Below are 20,535 nucleotides of genomic sequence, written 5' to 3' on the forward strand. Positions count from 1 at the left end.
ACAAAGAACATGCAGACTCACAGCATTTCATTGTCTCAAAGCATCTTTCACTCACCGAAAGTTAACATTGCATTCAGTGAGCTAGAGCTACACAAGCCTGGCTGAAGTACTGCACCTGAAAGCCGTCACTCTGATATCTGCTGCTCGAGACTGAAGAGCAAAGGTAGAGCAAAGGAGAAATGTTTCAAAAGCTACCCGCATGCCTGTTCCCCACTGGAGACCATCATGAGCATTGCAAATGCACCTGCCATTGAGCCTCAGCATCCTCAAACAGGAACTAAATGGCATCTCCACGTCTAATCAGGAGGTCTTCTGAGCCTCTCCTTCTGTACACTGCTAGGGCTTTATATTTGCCTGCGGACTGTAAGGTTGTTTTGAAAAATTACATTACAAATGCAACTGGGAAACTTCTTGTGTAACTGCTCGCCCTGTGACAGCATTCACTCTTTATCTCAATGGGAAATATGAGACAGGCAGCAGTTTTGCAGGAGCAAACCAAAAGCATGTTTGTGGTGGGAAAAAAAAGCTGACATCCATTTATATAACCTGAAGAATTAATTTTTATTGGGAAAAAAACAGAATTACAGCATGAAATGTACAGCAAGTAACACCACAGCTAATTCAAGTTACATGAATTATAAGCCTAAAATCAGAAAAGGCAGGAAAATATTAAATTTTAGATATTATTTGTAAACTACTCTCATGAAAATTTTACCTCAGCACATACAAAAGCAATAGCCCTGAACAAAACTTCTGATGCTCCCAAAAGGATTTCTGGACTTTGTACAGCTTTGCACAGGTCAAAATAATCGGCCCAAAAGCTCTGGGTCTAAAAAAAGCATACTAAATGATAATTTTGTGCTTTTGGTGACCTTAATCACTTTGCAGCCATAATATTAACTTAATTAATAATAAGCTAAATAATCCAAGGCACACTGATTGCATTTGGTTACACAGTAGACGGAGGAGAAATAATTTTCAAGTCCAAAACTGTTCTGAGATGAGAATTTTTCCAGCGCAATATCTTACACATTGAATGCATCATTTTAAAAATAAAGAGTATCATAATTAAAATGGTTTACAAATGAAAGAAAAGGAATCATTATAAGCTGTAGACGCTTTGCGTGTTCAAAGGATTTAACCTGGAAACAACATCAGCATCATTTGGGCTGACCATCTTTTGAGCAGTATTTTTCCACATGGGCTGCGAAGCAGGCAGGAATAAGCTACTTGCCATTTGACATAGTAGCTTCATCAAAATAGGAGAGCCATCTCTGATATGCGTCTCTACAATGGAAGCAGCACTCATTTCAGTTTCTGATTTGAAAAAGAAATCAAACAGCAGATCACTCCAGTTTCATTTGGGAAGAAGGGAATTAGGCAATACATTGCATTGCCCTTTTGTGTGTATCCTTCAGTTGTACCACTCAGGAAGGTATTGGGAAAAGAAAGGAAACCTAATAGAGTTTTACATTCTCATCCTCTGTGATTGTAACATTTACTAATTTTGCATATTTACATCCTTAAACCATATTTGAAAAAAATGCTTACTTAAGACTTAATTTTTCACAGTTACTTCATAGAACACCTGCAACAAATGTTTAAGCATAAACTGACTTCCTTAACTTTCTGCTCACATTTGAAGACTACTTCATTCATTCCATTCTCAGATGAAAATCACATTTATTTCTACTATTAGGCTACATTAGTTGTTCTGAAAATGTGAGAGGCAGACTTTTGTGGGTTTCTGGCCCTTTCATAGGTTATTAAATGTCAAATCTACATATTTATTATTAAGATATCATTTGCCTCTTACTAAGTTATTGCACGTGTTCAAACATCTTTATGATGCTATTTCTGAGTCTTTTGAGACTCATGACTAGAAATAAATGGTTATCACTTTAAGGATCCATCATTTTGTTCTGCCCTTAGGGTACGCATCCTCCCCAAAATGCGTAGTGAACTTTTCCAGAAGCTATTTCATTGTAATAGTACAACACAGAGGATTAAATAAGCAGATGGGAGAATACAGCTGTCTTTTACTAAGACAAACCTTGAAGATATTTACAGGCTAATTTAAAATGCTATTCACATTATTTATGTTTTAAAGATCTATTGTTTTAGTGAAAATTTTATTCATATAAATTTACAATGAGCTAATAAAAATTTTTAAGAATATATTCTAAAATATTTACTTCCCAGTCTTAGTTTACAATACAGTAAATGTCAATAGATTTAACCTACATAAACAAGAATTCTTTGGGGAACTAAATTTTTAATAATACAGTTTTCTTCATTCAAGAGTTTGAGATATGCTGCTGGTCTAGACAATTAACTCTGGACAAATCTTTCACCAAGTCTGTGCCCCTTTAGTGGCACCTCTATGATTTGGAGGCATAAACCTGGCCTTTCTTTCACTAATACTGGCAATTCTCATCTTACATCAAGATTACACCTGCCAAATTGAATTGGTTGCTCTGAAGGGCATCAAGAACAGTCAATTACTAGGAATCAAGCCTACCCCAAATCAGGTGAGTTGGTAAAAGTAGGAATTTACCCTAAGCAGTCCAAATTCCTAATAACTCAGTATGATTTAAACAACTTGAGAATCATTTCATTTATGAGACACTTACTTTTGCCCTAAAGCAACCTTCTTCAGTTTTGTGGGTGTCCTTTTGTTCTAATATATGCACTTGGTCTTATTAGCACTATTTTGAAAGTTCATTAAAATACATTCCCCAAATGTTATTAAAAAGTTTTTAAAGTGTAAGTTTTATTTCATATATTTTCCAGCCTAAAATCTAAACTGATTGGAAAATATACTTTAAGATTTTCTCTGATTCTATCCCAGCTGCCTAGATGGAGAATACAGTGGTGGGTATAATTATAAAAGTTCATACAAACATACATAATGGAGTACATAGGAGACTGGTAGAATATGAATAAGAACTGTGGGTAGAATAAATACCAAATCCCCCATTCTGATACTGTGCTGAGGCTTTGTAAGACATCAGTGTTGTATGAGTGTAAGGTACACAGTATCTCTTTGTACTGCTTGTGTAACTTCTCATGAATTTAAAACAGCTTCAAAAAGCTTAATCTTTCATATGTAGATGAAGAAATGATAAAAGTCTGTTATCTACTAAAGCAAAAGTTAAAACTGAACAGGAATGTCTAATCAAGTTCAGTAAGAACTCCATGTACAGCTCAAGAGCCACTTAAAGAAAGACGTGCTTACTGAATGTTCCTAGCGAGATTTGCTTCCAATCTTTTTGCCATGGACAATGGATGTCTAATGGCATTAAGGATGCCAGTAAAAGATGATACATCTGTGCCCCACTTATTTCAGCAGTAAAATTACCTCAACAGCTTTAATTTAATATGACATTACTAACCATTTGGGGCCTATCTTCCTCTCCATCATCATCACACGTAGAGTAGAAAAAGTTGCTTGACCATTCCACAGGCTCTTCACAATTTTCAGCAGATTGTGACATCCCAGTCCAAACTATAAGAAAAACATGCAGTGTGGAAGTTACTTAAAGGTAACTCACTTAAAGGTAGCTCACCCCAAGATGAAAAGTAAACAAACTTCATACTCAGTGGACCACAAATACTGGCTTTCTATAATAAAAACCACCTGTTTAGTTCTGCTATTTTAAAAGTCCTGATATTTCAGAAAGGTCTTGGATTGACATAAACTTCTTTTATTTTTTAGAATGATAGCAAGTTGGGGTTTATGGGAAATCCGTTAAAAGCAGTAAAAGGGGAAGCCTTTGGCCTAGTGGTTAAGACATCCACACTCTTTGTACTAGAGTGACTGGGTTTAATAACCAGCTCAGACTCTTAACTACAGCTTCCTGCTAATATGCAGATTCTGGAAGGTAGTGTGTTAGTGGCTCAAGCAATTCAATTTCTGCCAACCACATGGCAGAAACTAAATGGAATTCTGGGCTCCCAGCTTCAGCCTCAGCCCAACCCAGGCCCAGCCCTGGCCCAGAGCAGGCATTTGGTAAGTGAACCGGCAGATGAACACACACACACACACACTCTCTCTCTCATTCTCACTCTTGTTCTCTTTCTCTTCCTATCTTTCTCCCTCCCTCCCTAAAATAAACCAAACTAATAGGTCAAAGAACACTGTAGAAAATATTTTCCTTTTCTTGCAGAAAATAATTTGCTGTGGAATTTTTATCGTGTTACATTGGTTCAATTCAAACAGTACATATTAAAGTCCACCTGGTATTATTATTTGACTTGACTTGTCTTCCTTCCTGAGCAGAGTTCCTGTGTAGCACACTGTATTGACTCCTAAAAGCCTACAATGTGAGATACGCATATTTTTTAACAAAAATAGATTTACACTGAGCACTCTAATATATGCTACAAATTAACAGAACTCAGCTTCGCTTCACTAAACTATTAGCATAACCTTGGAAAAAATCAGCCAACTTTCTCTGACGTGGTTTCCTCCACTGTCAGATGAACATATTATGGAAGGTTCTCTTTTTCACTGTTTGAGGGGTCACAACATAGAAAACCAAAGGGAAGTAACCTCTAAATGGACAGCTAAAGTCTGAGCAATATTGCCATTACTTGTATCTCTTCAACTTATGGAGAAGTCTTCTAGATTAAGAACCATCCTAATTCAGGACTTAGTGGTAGGCACTGTATCAGGTATTTCTCCAAACAGAATTATGCTATTGAAACCCGAGACATTTAGGTAATACTGATGTGAGGATCTACAGCATCTTGTACTTTCCTGTATTAACTTTTACCGTGTTTAATTTTAATTGCTTGTTGAATTATCTTTCAACCCTCATAGTTTTGTGGGAATGGCAGCTGACTACATTTTAATTAAACTGTATGCCCAACATTTTGCACAAGTCCTGAAACCCAGGCCAGGTTAACATTTGTTAAATTAAATATTTTTAAAAAATCACTTCAAATAACAAAATTCTTATAGAAATAATTATTATTGCAGCTAGAAATGAATCTTCTGAATACATTAAGCCAAGGTTAAGTGGGTTGTACATTCCTTGAATTCAGGACATATGTTATTTGTTCATCTTTGTAACAAGGGTTCCCAAACTTGAGTAGGCATCAGAATCGCACCTAAAACATGTTGAAGTTCATGTGGCCAGGCTTCTCTATCAGTTAATAACCTGGTTTCAGAAGGCTTTGAGGTATTCAGAAGGTCTGAGTTGGAATCAGAGAATTTTCTTTCAAGTTTCCAGGTGATTCTGATGCTAAGGGTCCAGAGACCACATTTTGACCACCACTGCTCTGTAGTGCCCACCAAAGAGTCTTGCACATATAAGATATGACAGCCTTATTAAAATGTGCTAACTTCTTTTTCTGTATGCAAAAATAACTGACAAGTATATTTTCCAAATTAACAATGGTGGATAAAAATGTTCACAGACATGAATTGCATCTTGGAACGATCACAACACATACCGTTGTTTGATTGTGCCTGGGCTGATGCGATTGCTTCACCGACCTCTGCCGCTGCACCTGCGGGTTCTGACTCAGTTTCCCTGTCACTTATAAATGCTCCTTGTTGGTTTCTAAAATAGTAATATACAAAAAAGTGAGCTTTTCTACAGCTGAAGAGGAGCAGAAACTCAAAGCAGTATTTCCCCCATGAAAACCATGTTCTAAACAAGCTTGAAGAATCCATTCCATCAACTAATATTCTACTATTTAAGAGTGAAACTAAGTATATTTAGATTATAATATATGAAACCTTAAACCCTACGATCCAATCCAGCAAGGGAAAATACCCAATTCTAAACCCAAAGCTGGTGTGTTGTGCCCATTGCCATTCCCTGTTCCTCTACAGATGTTAACCTTAATGAACAAGATAAGGTTCATATAAATGAAGAGGAAACCTGATTGATGTTGAGTGTGCTCCAGTTACTATTAAGTTAGCTACCTAAACAACACCTGAACTATATATACTAGGCTAAAAGACTGAATGTCATGAACACTGCAAGATAAGGAATTGCACTGTTTTTTGGAACTACTACAGATGAACTACTACACATTATGCCAAATTTTAGCTACCTCTGAAAGATTATATACAACATAGGGAAAGTATCATTTCCAATAGGTCATTTCATGATCACTAAATCATACTGCATGGTGAATCTCTGCTTTACGACCTTGGAACCAATGTGAGAATTCTTCCTGCATATATGAAAATGTTTTGTGCTGAATCTATCTTTCAGAATTCCTAGAGCCAGAAAATCAAGACAACATCACTAAGCCAGCAGATAGGACTTCCATAGTGCCTAAGGCTGTCCTGTGTTCACAGCTCCCTCCCAGGTGACACACCTCCTCTCTGCATAGAAAGATTAAATCAGTAGCAGAAAAGTCTAAATTAAGGGATTGAAAAGTGTAACCACTCCTTCATATACTCTGTTTATATATTCCCCACCTCTCTTATGCTAATCAAAGAACAAAAGCACTCTGAAGTAAAAGCCATGAGTGCAAATAACAAATAACTTTACATCAGCCTACATGCAATACATCCCATGATGTTCTGAGAACAAGCATTCGTAACCATGTTTAAAAATCAGCCCCAGGTATAAATGCTAGGGACAATCAGGCTCCAATCAGGTTAAGAACTGAGAGAATAATGTGTATGTGCAATCAGACAACTCATTGTGAAAATAGTGGGTGGGTATTGCCTGCAATATTTTGATGACATCATTTCACATTGCATATGAAAAACAAAGATGGCAGGAGCACTATTTCTTTATCACTTACTCTTCATTCTGTTGAAGAGAAAACTGATGCTGCTCTGTCAATTGATTCTGTTGCTTTCGGTTTCTAGCTGTGAAATAAACAAAATTTATATGAGCATCATTCTGGATCCACATTTTCAAATTCCTCAAAGGGCCAGTGACTTACACACACACACACACACACACACTCACACACACACACACACACACACACACACTTCCTATTAGAGGTAACTGCTTTCAGTGGCTTAAAACAACCAAAGGAAAATCCAGTTCTGAGGTGGAATTTGGAAAGGCTTGAGTCATGTAACATTTTATTCAAGAAGTTCAAGTTTAGAAATGGAGCCAGTCTGTATCATAACATTACCAGACACTGACTGCTGGAGATCCTGAGTAGGGTCACCTCCTGGTAGCACTTGGGAATTAATAGCTGACTAGTCAAGCATTAGAATTCATTTTCCAGTATAACGTTCATTTTCCAAAATAACTTAAATAATTGCCTGAGTTTCAACTTCCTAAGAATTAATTCTAACAAAGTCTTTAATTATAAATAGTATAAAGTAAATATCATTGCTATCTCTGTGATATTTTCACCATATCTAAATCATTAAGCTGATATTGTACATATTCTGAAGAACAGATATTCAAATTTACCTGTCATAAGTTCCTGTTGCTTCAACAAAATATTTCTTATTTCTTTTAACCATGACATCTTCACATCTAAATTTGGAGCCTGAAGATTATAAAAAAAGAGGCATGTTTTCTTTTAAAGGACACTTCATAATGAAACACACTTAGCTAGGTATATCATGTATGATCTATCCCCTAAACAACCATATTCACATTCTAACCTTGTGATTCTCAAAATTCCTAGGAAGTAAGTCTTGTAATATGGGGGACATGGTAGCAGGGAAAAATGGGAAGGTGGAAGGGGAGAAGGAGGAATAATGGAAAATAATAACAATAAAAAAGAAAGCACAGATTGGAAAAAAGGAGAAATAAATCACTTAGCCATCTGATGAGAGGAAATAACACTGTCAAAACCATTTGAAGTTGTCTTTATATAACGAAATGTTACTGCTCAGGTTAAATGAAAAGTATAATTCCTGTTATTTTTTTCTTTGCAAGCAAAGTCTTTTAGAAACAAAAATATTGCCAACCTTGTGATACAGAGGGTTAAGCCAGCACTTAAGCCATCTGCGTTCCATAAGGTGGTACTGGTTTTATTGGAAGTTCTACTTCCAATCCAGTGTCCTGCTAATCTGGGAGTACAGCAGATGATGGAGGGCCCAAGTAATTTGGTACTTACCAGTCACTTAAAAGGACTAGGTGAAATTTCTGGCTCCCGGCTGTGGCCTGGCTCAGCCCTGGCTGTTGCAAGCATTTGAAGAATAAACCAGTGGATGAAAGATACCATTCTCTCTCTCTCTCTCTCTCTCTCTCTCTCTCTCTCTCTCTCTCCCTGCCTTTTGAATAATAAACAAATATTTTTAATATATTTAGTTTTTTTTAAGCAAAGTGACACAGAGAGAGAGATTTCTCCATCCACTGATTCACTCCCAAAATGGCCACAAATACTATGGCTTAGGCCAGGCCAAGCCAGGAGCCTGGAACTCCATCTGAGTTTCCAATATGGATGGGAAGAGCAAAAAAAAAAAAAAAAAAAAAAAAAAACACCAAAAAAACCTTTGCTCATCTTCTGCTGCTTCCCCAGGCATATTAGCAGGGACCTGAATCAGAAATGGAACAGCTAGCTGGGGCTGGGACTGGTAAATAAATGGGAGATCAGAGTATCAGCATCAGAGGCCACCACAACAAAGGGCTACCAAATAAATCCATTTAATGATTAATTAAAATGTGTTTTATGCTTCATTTTGACAAATTTTAAAACAATATCTTATGTATGTTCCTGAGAATAAATTCATTAAATATCACTCTTAATGACTAAAGAAATGGTCCTTAAATGTCTTCTCATTACTTACAAGATAATTTTGTTCTGTAATACCAACTGTTATTACCTTAATAACCCTGAGAAAAATGTGTTTTTGTTATTTATACTCACCTAGAATAGAATTAAAACTAACCAACAAAAAAACTTTGAGCACTTCTGATACATAACAGCACAGCAGTCAATCACGTGGCATAAATGTTACTCATTGAACATAGGACAACATCTTCTGGAAATGTTGATTTCTTTCTCATTTCTTAAAATGGGCAGGACCTTCCAGCACATGTGATTAGAGTTTAATCATGTATATCCTTTAGAAGCAGGGGGAAGTTCTGGATTGTCACATTTTCATGTCTTGTAATCAGGTATCTGTTTAATACTGAGCATAAGAACAACTAAAACGTGACAAGAGAAGCATCTATCTCTATAGTTGATAACTCTACAAGTGTTGATAAAATTAAAAACAAAGTTCTAGAAAATAACACAGGTATAACTGAAATGCAAGAAAACATGACTTTCGAGGGACCTATATGAGAATAATAAGATTTTTCAAATATCACCAGAATTATCTTTGTTTATAAATCCAGACTTTTGTATCTGCAGTTTATAATTTCAAGAATAATTTTTAAATGACCAACCTGGACAATATAAATTTCTTCCTTCTCACCATACCAAATTTCAAACTTGCGATTATCACCTTTTACATATTCAGTGATACCAACTTCATCCATCTACAACAAATAAATCACCATTTTTATGAGCACATTATTCTGAGTACAATATTGCGCTAAATCCAGCCCTTAGTATTCTAAATGGAACAGAATTTTTCACTTGGGAAAATACCCATTTTATATTTAACATGCACAAAATGGTAAGTACAATCGCAGACAAAAGCGTTTTTACAAACTGGAATGGAGCTCCTATTGTATTCCAGTGTTTGACACAAATGTATTATATCTGAAAACCCAAATAGTCCAGCTCAGATTGAATTCCCTTATGAATTAAATGCACATTACTAAAACAAACTATTGTGTCAAACACAGAAGTAAAAGCAATTAAACATCAGTGAGAAAAGCCACCAATATTTAATGGTTGTTTTAAATAAGTTTTTGTCAGGTCAGTTAATCTTACAAATTGTTATTTGTATCAACATGAGCCCTATAAATTACATACATCAAGCTTATGGGACAGAGGTGAACCTGCCAGTACAGATCCTTATATTTCTACCAATCCTTCTACTTCTCTAAGAAAACAAATCATCTGTTGGTAGCTAGCAGTGTCTTCTTGTAGTCAGGGAAAATCAATGCATTCTCTCTTCCACATCAGAGCTTTTCTTCTCAGTATAATTGTGCATTTTTCCTATTTGCTATTAATCACCTGCTTAATTTTTTTAACATTTATGTATCGTTATTAGAAAGTCAGATATACAGAGAGGAGCAGAGACAGAGAAAGATCTTCCATGCAATGATTCACTACTCAAGTGGTTGCAAAGGCTAGAGCTGAGCTAATCCAAAGCCAGCAACCAGGTGCCTCTTCCGGGTCTCCCACACGGGTGCAGTGTCCCAAGGCTTTGGGCCATCCTCTACTGCTTTCCCAGGCCACAAACAGGGAGCTGGATGGGAAGTGGAGCTGCCGGGATTAGAACTGGTGCCCATATGGGATCCCAGTGCATGCAAGGTGAGGACTTCAGCCACTAGGCCACCGTGCTGAACCCAGGTTAAATCCTTTTTGAATAACTTGAATCATTCTCTTTTGGTTCCCTTTCACTTTTCCTCTTTTCTTTTAATTGCTACTCAATTATCTAAACAAATATCTCAATCTCTGTTGCATTGATGAGCCTCCAAAATGACCATGGTGAGAGCGGATATGCATTAAGTACAATGCTAGGGAGAGCCTCTCACAAAGGAAAAGAGAGGCAACAAAGGGATCACAGAGCATTACCTCCACCCTGGATGCCATCAGGAGTTAAACTCAGATGTCTCCAAACACCTTTATCTTCTATTATTAATATTGTTGTTGTTATTATTATTATTAGTTTAGGATATAGTTCCATAGGCTCAGGGATTCCACTCCCCCTTTTGAGTCCCCCCCCACTACTGATTTCCCCTGTAGTATTACAATGGGTACTCCTTAATGAACAGCCATAAGTCCATCATTCCACTACTGAAGTGTTTCCTGACATTGTAGGATTTGTTTATATTCTTACTCCACCATGCTAACTAACCTACTTCTGTTCAAATGCCAAGACTTAAAATGAATAATCATCTTCATTCAATCTTTTAAAATTGCTTTTTTCATGACATGTGGCTAACAGCAGGATGAGCTAGACAACACATAGGCTCAGGAGTCTAAGATGAAATTCCATCTCCACCACTAGCTAACTTTAAAACAAGTATCTTACCTTAATGTAAGCACATTTTCTCAACTATAGTTTCGTTGACTATAAAAAGGAAAGAAGACCTATTTCATAGATTTCTTTAAAAAATATTAAATAGCATACACAAAATGCATGTAATGAGATTTTTCCTTAAAAATTTATTTTATTTGGCCCAGCGCAGTAGCCTAGCAGCTAAAGTCCTCACCTTGCATGCACCAGGATCCCATATGGGTGCTGGTTCTAATCCCAGCAGCCCTACTTCCCAACCAGCTACCTGCTTGTGGCCTGGGAAAGCAGTCAAGGTCGCCCCAACGCTTTGGGACCCTGTACCCACGTGGGAGACCCAGAAGAAGTTTCTGGCTCCTGGCTTTGGATCATCACATTTGATCTTCCTCTCTGTCTCTCCACCTCTCTGCATATCTGATTTTCCAATAAAAATAAATCTTTTTTGTAAAACTATAATAATAAATGTACAGAGAAGTATAAAGAACTCAGATCTCCAGTTTAACTGTGACTTTAGTGCACTCCTTTACATGTTAGCAGCACAACTCAAATACACTACATGGTTACTAGACAGCGCATGCCCATGCAAAAGGATTGCATCATGGTGTATGCGGCCAGGAATCCATTTAAAGTCAGAGAAAAGCAGATTATTTGTACTGAGCTACTCTTTACCAAAAATAGACTTTGGTCCCAATAACTCTATTTGTTGGCGGTTAACATGTTAACCAGTAACACTGCAATTGCTGAATGCTGGAATCTCACAATGGCTTAAAAAAAGGAAGTAAGCATGATAAGGTCTAAGAAATACACTAATTTTCAACTGAGATGGTGGAATCATTATTCTCAGAAATTCTAGTTGGAAACCATGTAGACATCACTGATCATTTTTATTAAGGGTACTAGGCATTATGGGGGAACCAAAAAATTGGACAGATTTTCTTTCTTAAAATATCAGGTGTTATTTATTTCCTGTATGTTGTAAGTCATGAAATCCCCATGTCTACCTTGCACTGAAATACCTCTCACATCTATCCCACCCTGTGTTTCCATGGTTACCATTGTGCTTTCCATTCTCACGACATCATACTCTCACAAATCTTTCTTTAATGAACTCATGTTGGCATGTCTATCACTCCGACCAACTACAGATGAAACAGAAAAGCAGTACAAATCAGAAGTACTATGCTAAATATCAAGTGGGTCACCCTATAACAAAATGAGTAACAAGAGGATTTGGGTCAAATTTGTATGTGAAAGTAAAGTACCTTCCCAAAGAATATGTATATAGATAGCAAGATAACAGAACCCTCTTTAAAATAGAAAACAAGTTCTTGGTTCTCAGTCAGTTTATTAGAGACAAACTGGTGAGGAATATCCATTTGTTGGGGGAATGTATAGGCTTAAAAAGTTTTAGAGAAGGAGGGAGGTAGAAGGGCGGTCCTGATGGTACTCCCACTCAACAATGACATTGTAAGTGGCTATTAGGCATGCCTATCTCTACAGACACTCTAACAAAGTCACAGGTCACGTTCCTCATATGAGGCTGGAACCTGTGTCTCAGGTCATGGGCAGGGAGGCCCTGGACTCAGTGAGCCCAAAAACCTAAGCTAAAAGCTATGCCTCAGGTCATACTCAGCACATGTGGCTGGCAAGCAGAATATGGGTGGCATTTGACTTCTCAGTGTTGCTTATCAGGGAAGTCTGGGCACAGCTTGCCCAAGGACAGAGAAGAGAGACTGGGGTGCAGACCAGCCCTGTTGCTGCACACCCAGTAAACAGGCCAGGTTGGAGTCTTGGTTAGCCAAAACTACTGTCAGGGGGTTCCCCTGGGGACACAGTGTGCCATGTGCTTAGGCCTCCCACATCAGCTAAACAGCCAGAAATTCAGGGGCAATCACACACTTGGGCCCCACACGGTAGCCTAGCTACTTAAGTCCTTGCCTGGCACGCTCCACGATCCCATATGGGCGCCAGATTGTGTGAGAACAGTCCCACTTCCCATCCAGCTCCCTGCTTGTGGCCTGGGAAAGCAGCTGAAGATGGTCCAAAGCCTTGGGACCCTGCACCTGCATGAGAGACCCAGAAGAAGCTCTGGGTTCCTCGCTTCAAATCGGCTCAGCTCTGACTGTTGCAGCCACTCGGAGAGTGAATCATCGGATGGAAGATCTTCCTCTGTCTTTCCTCCTCTCTGTATATTTGACTGGCCAATAAAGACAAATAAATCTTTATATAAAAAATTACCCACATAGGGACATAAAGATTCTTTGTGATTTGGGGACATAGTGGTAAACTACTAGTATCAAATGTCAACTGAGCATTTGTGATGAAAATATCTTTTTAAGGAAGCTACAAAGCTTCTATGGTTCAGTAGTAAAGCAATTTGACTACACATTCTGCCTATCAGTTCACACAAAAATTTGGAGTTCCTAAATTTGATTCCTAGCTACAGTTCTTGATTTCAGCTTGCTTTAACTGGAAGGAGGTAGGTGACAATTCAAGGAGTTGGGTTCTGTCACCCATATAGGAGACCTGGGTTGAATTCTGGCTCCTGGCTCCAGAATTAGACCAGCCCTGGCCATTGCACATACTTGGGAAGTGAACCAATGGATAGAGAATGATCTCTCTCTCTCTCTCTCTCTCTCTCTCTCTCTCTCTCTCTCTCTCATTCTACCTCTCCCCCCACCTCTCTTGAATTTAAAAATCTTTAACAAAAAATTAAGCAAAGAAGGAAATATAGGAGAAGAGAGTTCAGAGACCCAACCCTAGGCAGGAGCCTTCTTGCAAACAGTTAGGTGTTACTGACTCTATGGGTTATAAGCGGGCAACAGTGTCCATAAGGGAGCATGGGATAGCTATTCTCCATAATTTCAAGCTGAATTCTGCAGAATGTTAGGAAGCCTCCTTGAGGAATGCCTAGCATTGAGGTCGTGGAGGAAAAGAAAGGAACGGATGCTCACTCTGCATTCCTCACCATCGTTTCAAGCTTTACCTGACTTCCACATAGGACTTGTACTAAAATTTAGATGTGAAGTTGAAGTATAAAACCTGCTCGTTTGAACAACAACAACAAAAAGCATACCACCTGGAATACTTATACATATACATATACCACATGTAATATTGGCTAATTCAAATTGTCTTACTTTCAAGCAGTGCTTAAAACTGTAGGATGGATATCTATCAGAGCCTTCTCCAGTTTCAACCCGTCTTTTACAAAAAACAACGGCTTTTTCGTACAAGAAAATGTGTCTCTGCATGGGTTTGAATCTGGCAAAATCCTTCATTTTGGTAGGACCTTTCTTGTGTCCTATCCAAACACTGAATCCGCCTTGCATTATCATCTTGCCTAGCTCATTTAAGTTTCCCTAGAATGGAAAAAAACATAAAACTATTAGTAAAATACAGAGCTGTATTCAGATTTCTGATGTCAGCATTTTAGGATTCAGCTTGAGCTACTAAAACCCTAAAGTATATTTTAAAACTTTTTTAAATTCATTACTTTTTATAGTAAAACAAGCATGCATAGGTACAAATCTGTGGAAGTGGTGAATAATAGAAACTTTCTTTTTCTTCAGTGCATATCCTATTCTTCTGGAGGTCTTTTGGCTAGGGTGACTTCCCCTTGTTTTTCTCAGTCCTGATTGATACATGTCCCAACTGGGAGGAGCTAATCTGTTCAAAGGCAGCAAACTCCAAAAATCTCATCCTTTTTTCCCTTATTTATTCTGGACTAGGAAAAGCAGTGATTTGGGAACAATATGTCTGCTTAGCTGAATTAGACATTTCTTCAAGCAGGATCTCCTTAACTCAGGATTTGGGGAGGAAGTTGTCAGGGAAAAGGAAAATGTCACAAATTCATCTGGCAGCAGGTTCTCAGGCAGATTCTGCACTTAGCATTAGCAGTAATAATGCAAATGTTTTCATCTCCATGTGTCTGCCTCTTCTCTATTATTTCTCAATCAATTTCAGGCCGAGGAAGAAAGGATGTTGACAGGCATATCCTCTGAAATGGCAGCAATTATAAAAAATGTACTTACGATATAGCCGTTTATTGAAATCTGATGCATAGAGTCATTAACTGACTTCAGTAATTCCAACATTGTGTCAAGTGCCTCCTTTAATTGAGTAGTTCCTTCACAGTCCTTGCTGAATTTTAACAGCTCCTGTAATTAGAAGGTAGGAATTAAATGTAATATGGAAAGATTTTAATAGCTGGATGAATAAATTTTTGGCCAGCAGTTTAAACCAGAATTCAAATGTCGTATTATTTTTATCGAAGTATTTCTTTCATACACTTTTTGTCACATTGATACTATATTTAATAATAATGTCAAAATTGGCAAAGAAGCAGAGTAGTGACAGACATCGAGAGCAACAGGTAGTCGACTGCTTTCAGAACAGAAGAACAATTGCTTCTAAGACACTTTCGAGATAAGATTTAAAGCAATAACGTGTGATTTTTATCCTCTACCTATAAAAATCTTATCCACGATTTATTCATGTTGAATACAGCATAAAACATGGTGAAAATATATTTTAAACTAGCAACATTTAAATTTTTATAGTTATAATTACATTTAAAATTAATACAATATTTGTACTTACCACAAAATTTTAGTAATCTTTTTAGATTACACTTAGGTTACACTGGTTTTCCATTGAGAAGGTCTATTTGAAACAGTCTCAAAACATAAGAAATATTTGTTTATTTCCTCTTAATAATGTTAGAAGTTTTTCAGTAAATCATTATGCATAAATCCATGTAACTCATACGGACAATTAGATACTTAAGACATCAAATATTCGGAGTCTGACATCTCTGCCTGTGGCATTTGCACAACCACAGTGAAAGAAAGGAGCGCACAGTACTAATTCCATTGCAAACTCCTAATTCTATCGCTAGCTCCAGCGTTCCCAGTCATTGAGTTTTACCCATTCCTAACTGTTCTGAATCAGGTACTTCCTGTTACGCCGCTTTGCCACATCTGTACCAACAAGTAAGCAGAGAAAGAAATGAATGTTTCAAGTAATTACCTTTAACAGTAACTGATATTTGGTGATTCGTTGCACTGGTTTGAGCAAATAGGAGTCCAGACCAAGTCTGTGTTTTAATTTTCTTTGACACTCCTGTCATTAAAAAAAGCAAATATCAATAAATTTAAATTAACATCTATTTGTGACATCTATTAAATTGACATCTATTTGTGAAAATGCTCATTGTTCATCTACTAGAATAAATGCATGAATGTTTCTTATATTTTAAGGAAAATTAATCAGAAAAATTGCTCCTACATATGGCATAGGAATTTAAGACACAATATACCTGAAACACTACAGCAAACAGCATTTCAAGAATTTAGGAGACAGAAAATTCCAGAACTTGAAAGAATAAAGTTTTCACATACAAATTCACATTAATAAGGAATGCAGAAAGGATGAAAAAGGAAAAAAACTGATTATAAATTAATACGATTTAAAAATTTTTCAATATATCCAAGTAAATTAAAAGGATATAGCTCCATGGGATAAGACCCAGGAATGAAATGAGTCTTGTTAAGTACAAACCACACTGCATATATGAACAGATTTTTTAACATATCACAAGAAAACGCAGTTATTATCAATTGGTATTATATTTCACCCAGTTTTAGCAGTGATAGTATAAATATGATAAATAAATAATCCAATATACAATCTAATTGAAACAATAAATTTCAAACTATGATGAAAGATAATATTCTGATGTGCCTTTAGGCCATTCATAAAATTCAACTAATATGTTGGGAAATTTGCTTTCACGGGGGAGAAAAGGATGAGATAAGAGAAAATACTGGCAAAATTTGGGAACTAAAAACAAAACTGACAGGTGGCAAACAACTGAATACCTTGAAGGAAAATAAATCTCAAGTTAACTGAAGGGAAAAAAAAAAAAAAAAAACAAGAAACAGCTCAATTTTTGTCCTCTCCGCACTCCTCCACAAAAACTAAGGCACTAAAGACACCAAGTATCTCTGAAAGTGGCAGGTGAAGGTGGGATTCCAAAAAGAATGCTTGGTTTATTAAGGAAGCAAGTTGATAATAACAAGTGCTGGGGAGGATGTGAAGCAACCAGCATTCTCATATACCACAAGCAGGAATACATACGGTGCAACAACTTTGCAAATGAATCCAGCAGTTCTTCAAAAAAGTAAACACAGCCACTATATGATGTGGCAATTTGTCCCGTGTATATGGACAAGAGAAGTAAAAACATATGTCTAGACAACCTCTTAACAGGAGGTCATGTGCGTGGAGCAGGAGGGCACTCCAGAGTGGAGAAGGTGGTAAGGAGGAAGCTTGGATCCCAACCATGAAGACTCCCAGACCTTCACCACAAACTATTAATACGAGCAACAAGGACTATATCCCAACTGCCAAGGAGGCCACAGGGAATTGGATGCCCTCGGAGGCCGAGTACTCTGAGGTCATCCACCCACAACCGGAGCTTCCGCAGGGGATGGAAGAAGTCCAAACACTACCATGCAGAAACCAACGTCATCGGAAAGACAACCAGAAGCCCTCAGCGGTCCGCAGAAACAGAAGAACAACAAACGTCCTTCGGGACCAGGGAGGAGAGCTTTCTCTGGTCCGAGCCTGGCTCCAACACTGGACCCCCACCCTCCCTCACAATGACCATCGGGGTCGCTCCGAAAACCCTCCATAGCAAACAAACAATCATACAAACTAAAAAAGCCTAAAATAAATAGACAAACAACAAAAAGTAGAGCTTGGAATCTGACAGGAAAGAGCTGGCGTGGATTGGCTCATGCCTCGCTGGGTGGGACACAAAGATTAGTCATTCCTCACCATGGTGTTGAGGATTTTCCTGCACACCCCCCCCAAAAAAAATGTTCTGCACCTTAATTGTCGACAAATGTCTTGTTAGAGTTACAAGCCAGTCTAGATTATCCTAAAATCTGCCAAGATCAGCAAAATTATACTTCAACACAACAAATGGCTAAATACTAAAATGAAATAGACACGAGACAGCTGAATGGTACCTTATAGCCATTTTAAGGTATATAGCCGCCGGTCCTGTATATAAACTAAAACTGAAATGTCAATGAGTTAATCAGAGGTTGTGGTTAAGAACTTGCTTTTTTTTTTTTTTTAACATACTGGTTACTTAAAACCATGTCAATTCCATAATGTTGCAAATTGCTGTTGATGTTATATTGGGACTCTTAATTGACTGGGATGATATTCTACCAGCTCTAACTTTGGACCAGAAATGGTCTCCCCAAGAAACTGTTCAACCCATCTGGACAATAAGTAGCTGGACTCTATGCTTGGTATATGTTTGCAAGGAAAGAATCTTGATTGAATTTGAATTGTAATACTGCATCAAGGTGGAGGAATCCACCAGGGGGGAGGGGCGTGGGGAGAGGTGGGGGGATTCCCAGAGCCTATGAAACTGTCACATAATGCAAAATAATTAATAAAAAAACAAAAAAAACAACAAAAAATATGTCCAGAGTGAAAATTGTACAAAACTTTTCATAACATTATCCCTAATAATCAAAAGGTGGAATTAATCCCATGTCCATCAACTGAAGAACGGGTAAATAAAATATGATTTATCTCTATAATGAAATGCTATTTGTTCATAAAAAAGAAATGAACAAATGCTACAGCAAGAATGAACCTCGAAAAGAGTATGCTCACAGAAATATACCAAACACAAAGCATCACATACTGTTGAATTCTATTAATATGAAACATACAGAATAGGCAAATCTATGAGGACAGCAAGTAGATTCACGGTTGCTTAGGTCTGCAGGAGTTGGAGTACATGAGTGACTGCTAAAAGGAACAGGTATGGTTTTTTGAGTGATGACAAGGTTTTTAAATGATTTATGATGATGGTTGCACAGTTCTGTGACTATGGTAAAAAAGATGAAGTTATACATTTAAAAGTATGAACTTCATATTTTAACTATATCTCAATAAGCTTATTAACAAAAATTAAATGAGCATGTATACTAAAAAAAAAGCAACATTCCATGATCAGCATATAGCTCTCAGATCACCATAGCACTATGCACATCTGGGTAGCTGTGCCCCCAACACCACTTGTTCTGACAGAAAAAAAAAAAACCAGATACTTATCTATTTATCTGGAAATAGTAGAGGGCATTTAGATTCAGGGATAAAAGGTCAAGCTGATGGGAGAATAAACACACTGAAAGCAAGGAGAGTACTTGACTATTCTCCTACTAAATCAGAGATTATAAACCTTTTCCTCCACTCGGCTGTCACAAAACTAGCAGCCTTATCCTTTCACAGAAAGCAATGCTTTGGAAAATCTGCCTAGCCTAGAAGAAAAGACAGGTGTTAAGGAATCCTTTCAAGGTAATGGCTTGAGAGGAATGATTCAAAAATGAGAGTTACAGACAATAAAACACCATATGCAGAGGAAAATTCAAGTGAGCTTACTAGTTCTTACCCCTAACGTAAATGGAGAGGCAATATCACTAGGCATTTGGGGAAAGTGACACGAATGGCAGGAACCAAATGAGATAACGGGGTGGGGAAGAAAAACAGTTAGAAGACAATATAAACTATGCATGGATAAGAAAATCATTTTCAAAGAGAAATTTTATCTTTATAGATAAATAATTCTATTGCGATCATAAAACAATAGAGTATTCTAAGGATCACTGAGGAACAAAACAGTATAAGGATATTACAAAAACGTAAATATATATATATATATATATATATATATATATATATATATATAGTCCAAAATGAAATCCTCAATAGAAGAAACTGAAAGATAAACCCCAGAAACTGGAATATGAAGAAACATCGGTTGAAGATTAAATGACAACACAAGATGATCCTTTTGAAGTATTCCACAGCTGTACAATAAAAATTTCAGAGAGAATAGAGAAAAAGAATGGGGAAGAAATAAAAAAACTAGAGTTAATTTTGAACAGAAATTTTCAAATTTAAAGTGATCACCACAAAAGCAGCCTAAGTGGACCCAGTGCTGTGGCCTAGTGGCTAAAGTCCTCGCCTTGAACGTGCCGGGATCCCACAGGGGCGCCTGTTCTAACCCCGGCAGCTCCACTTCCCATCCAGCTCCCTGCTTGTGGCCTGGGAACGCAGTGGAGGACAGCCCAAAGCCTTGGGACCCTGCACCCACGTGGGAGACCCAGAAGAGGCTTCTGGACTCCTGGTTTGAGATTAGCGCAGCACTGGCCATTGCGGCTGCTTTGGGAGTCAATCATTGGACGGAAGATCTTCCTCTCTGTCTCACTTCCACTCTCTATATATCTGACTTTCCAATAAAAATAAATAAAACTTTTTTTAAAAAAATCTTTTTAAAAAAAGCCTAATTGAGTAAAATAATGCCAGCATTGAACCCTGAGCATAAAATAAATTCCTGCAAACTTTCCAAGTACAAAAAT

General features: G+C 37.4%; 1 protein-coding gene across 3 annotated transcripts in view; it reads right to left on the bottom strand.

The window, feature by feature from the left end:
• Window positions 1–548: 548 nt before the first annotated feature.
• The window catches only part of MCF2 (MCF.2 cell line derived transforming sequence), a 99,395-nt gene continuing 79,408 nt past the window's right edge, over window positions 549–20,535 (bottom strand). For all 3 annotated transcript variants that reach the window (XM_058659048.1, XM_058659049.1, XM_058659050.1), the window contains 9 exons: window positions 16,115–16,207; window positions 15,118–15,243; window positions 14,224–14,445; window positions 9,339–9,431; window positions 7,407–7,485; window positions 6,775–6,841; window positions 5,461–5,570; window positions 3,396–3,508; window positions 549–1,287 (listed from right to left, as the gene is read on the bottom strand). In XM_058659048.1, coding sequence (XP_058515031.1) covers window positions 1,255–1,287; window positions 3,396–3,508; window positions 5,461–5,570; window positions 6,775–6,841; window positions 7,407–7,485; window positions 9,339–9,431; window positions 14,224–14,445; window positions 15,118–15,243; window positions 16,115–16,207 — 936 coding nt within the window. In that variant the 3' untranslated portion in view covers window positions 549–1,254. The remainder of the gene's footprint in view (window positions 1,288–3,395; window positions 3,509–5,460; window positions 5,571–6,774; window positions 6,842–7,406; window positions 7,486–9,338; window positions 9,432–14,223; window positions 14,446–15,117; window positions 15,244–16,114; window positions 16,208–20,535) is intronic.

Source organism: Ochotona princeps, chromosome X, assembly GCF_030435755.1.
Source record: "Ochotona princeps isolate mOchPri1 chromosome X, mOchPri1.hap1, whole genome shotgun sequence".
NCBI classification, from domain to species: domain Eukaryota; kingdom Metazoa; phylum Chordata; class Mammalia; order Lagomorpha; family Ochotonidae; genus Ochotona; species Ochotona princeps.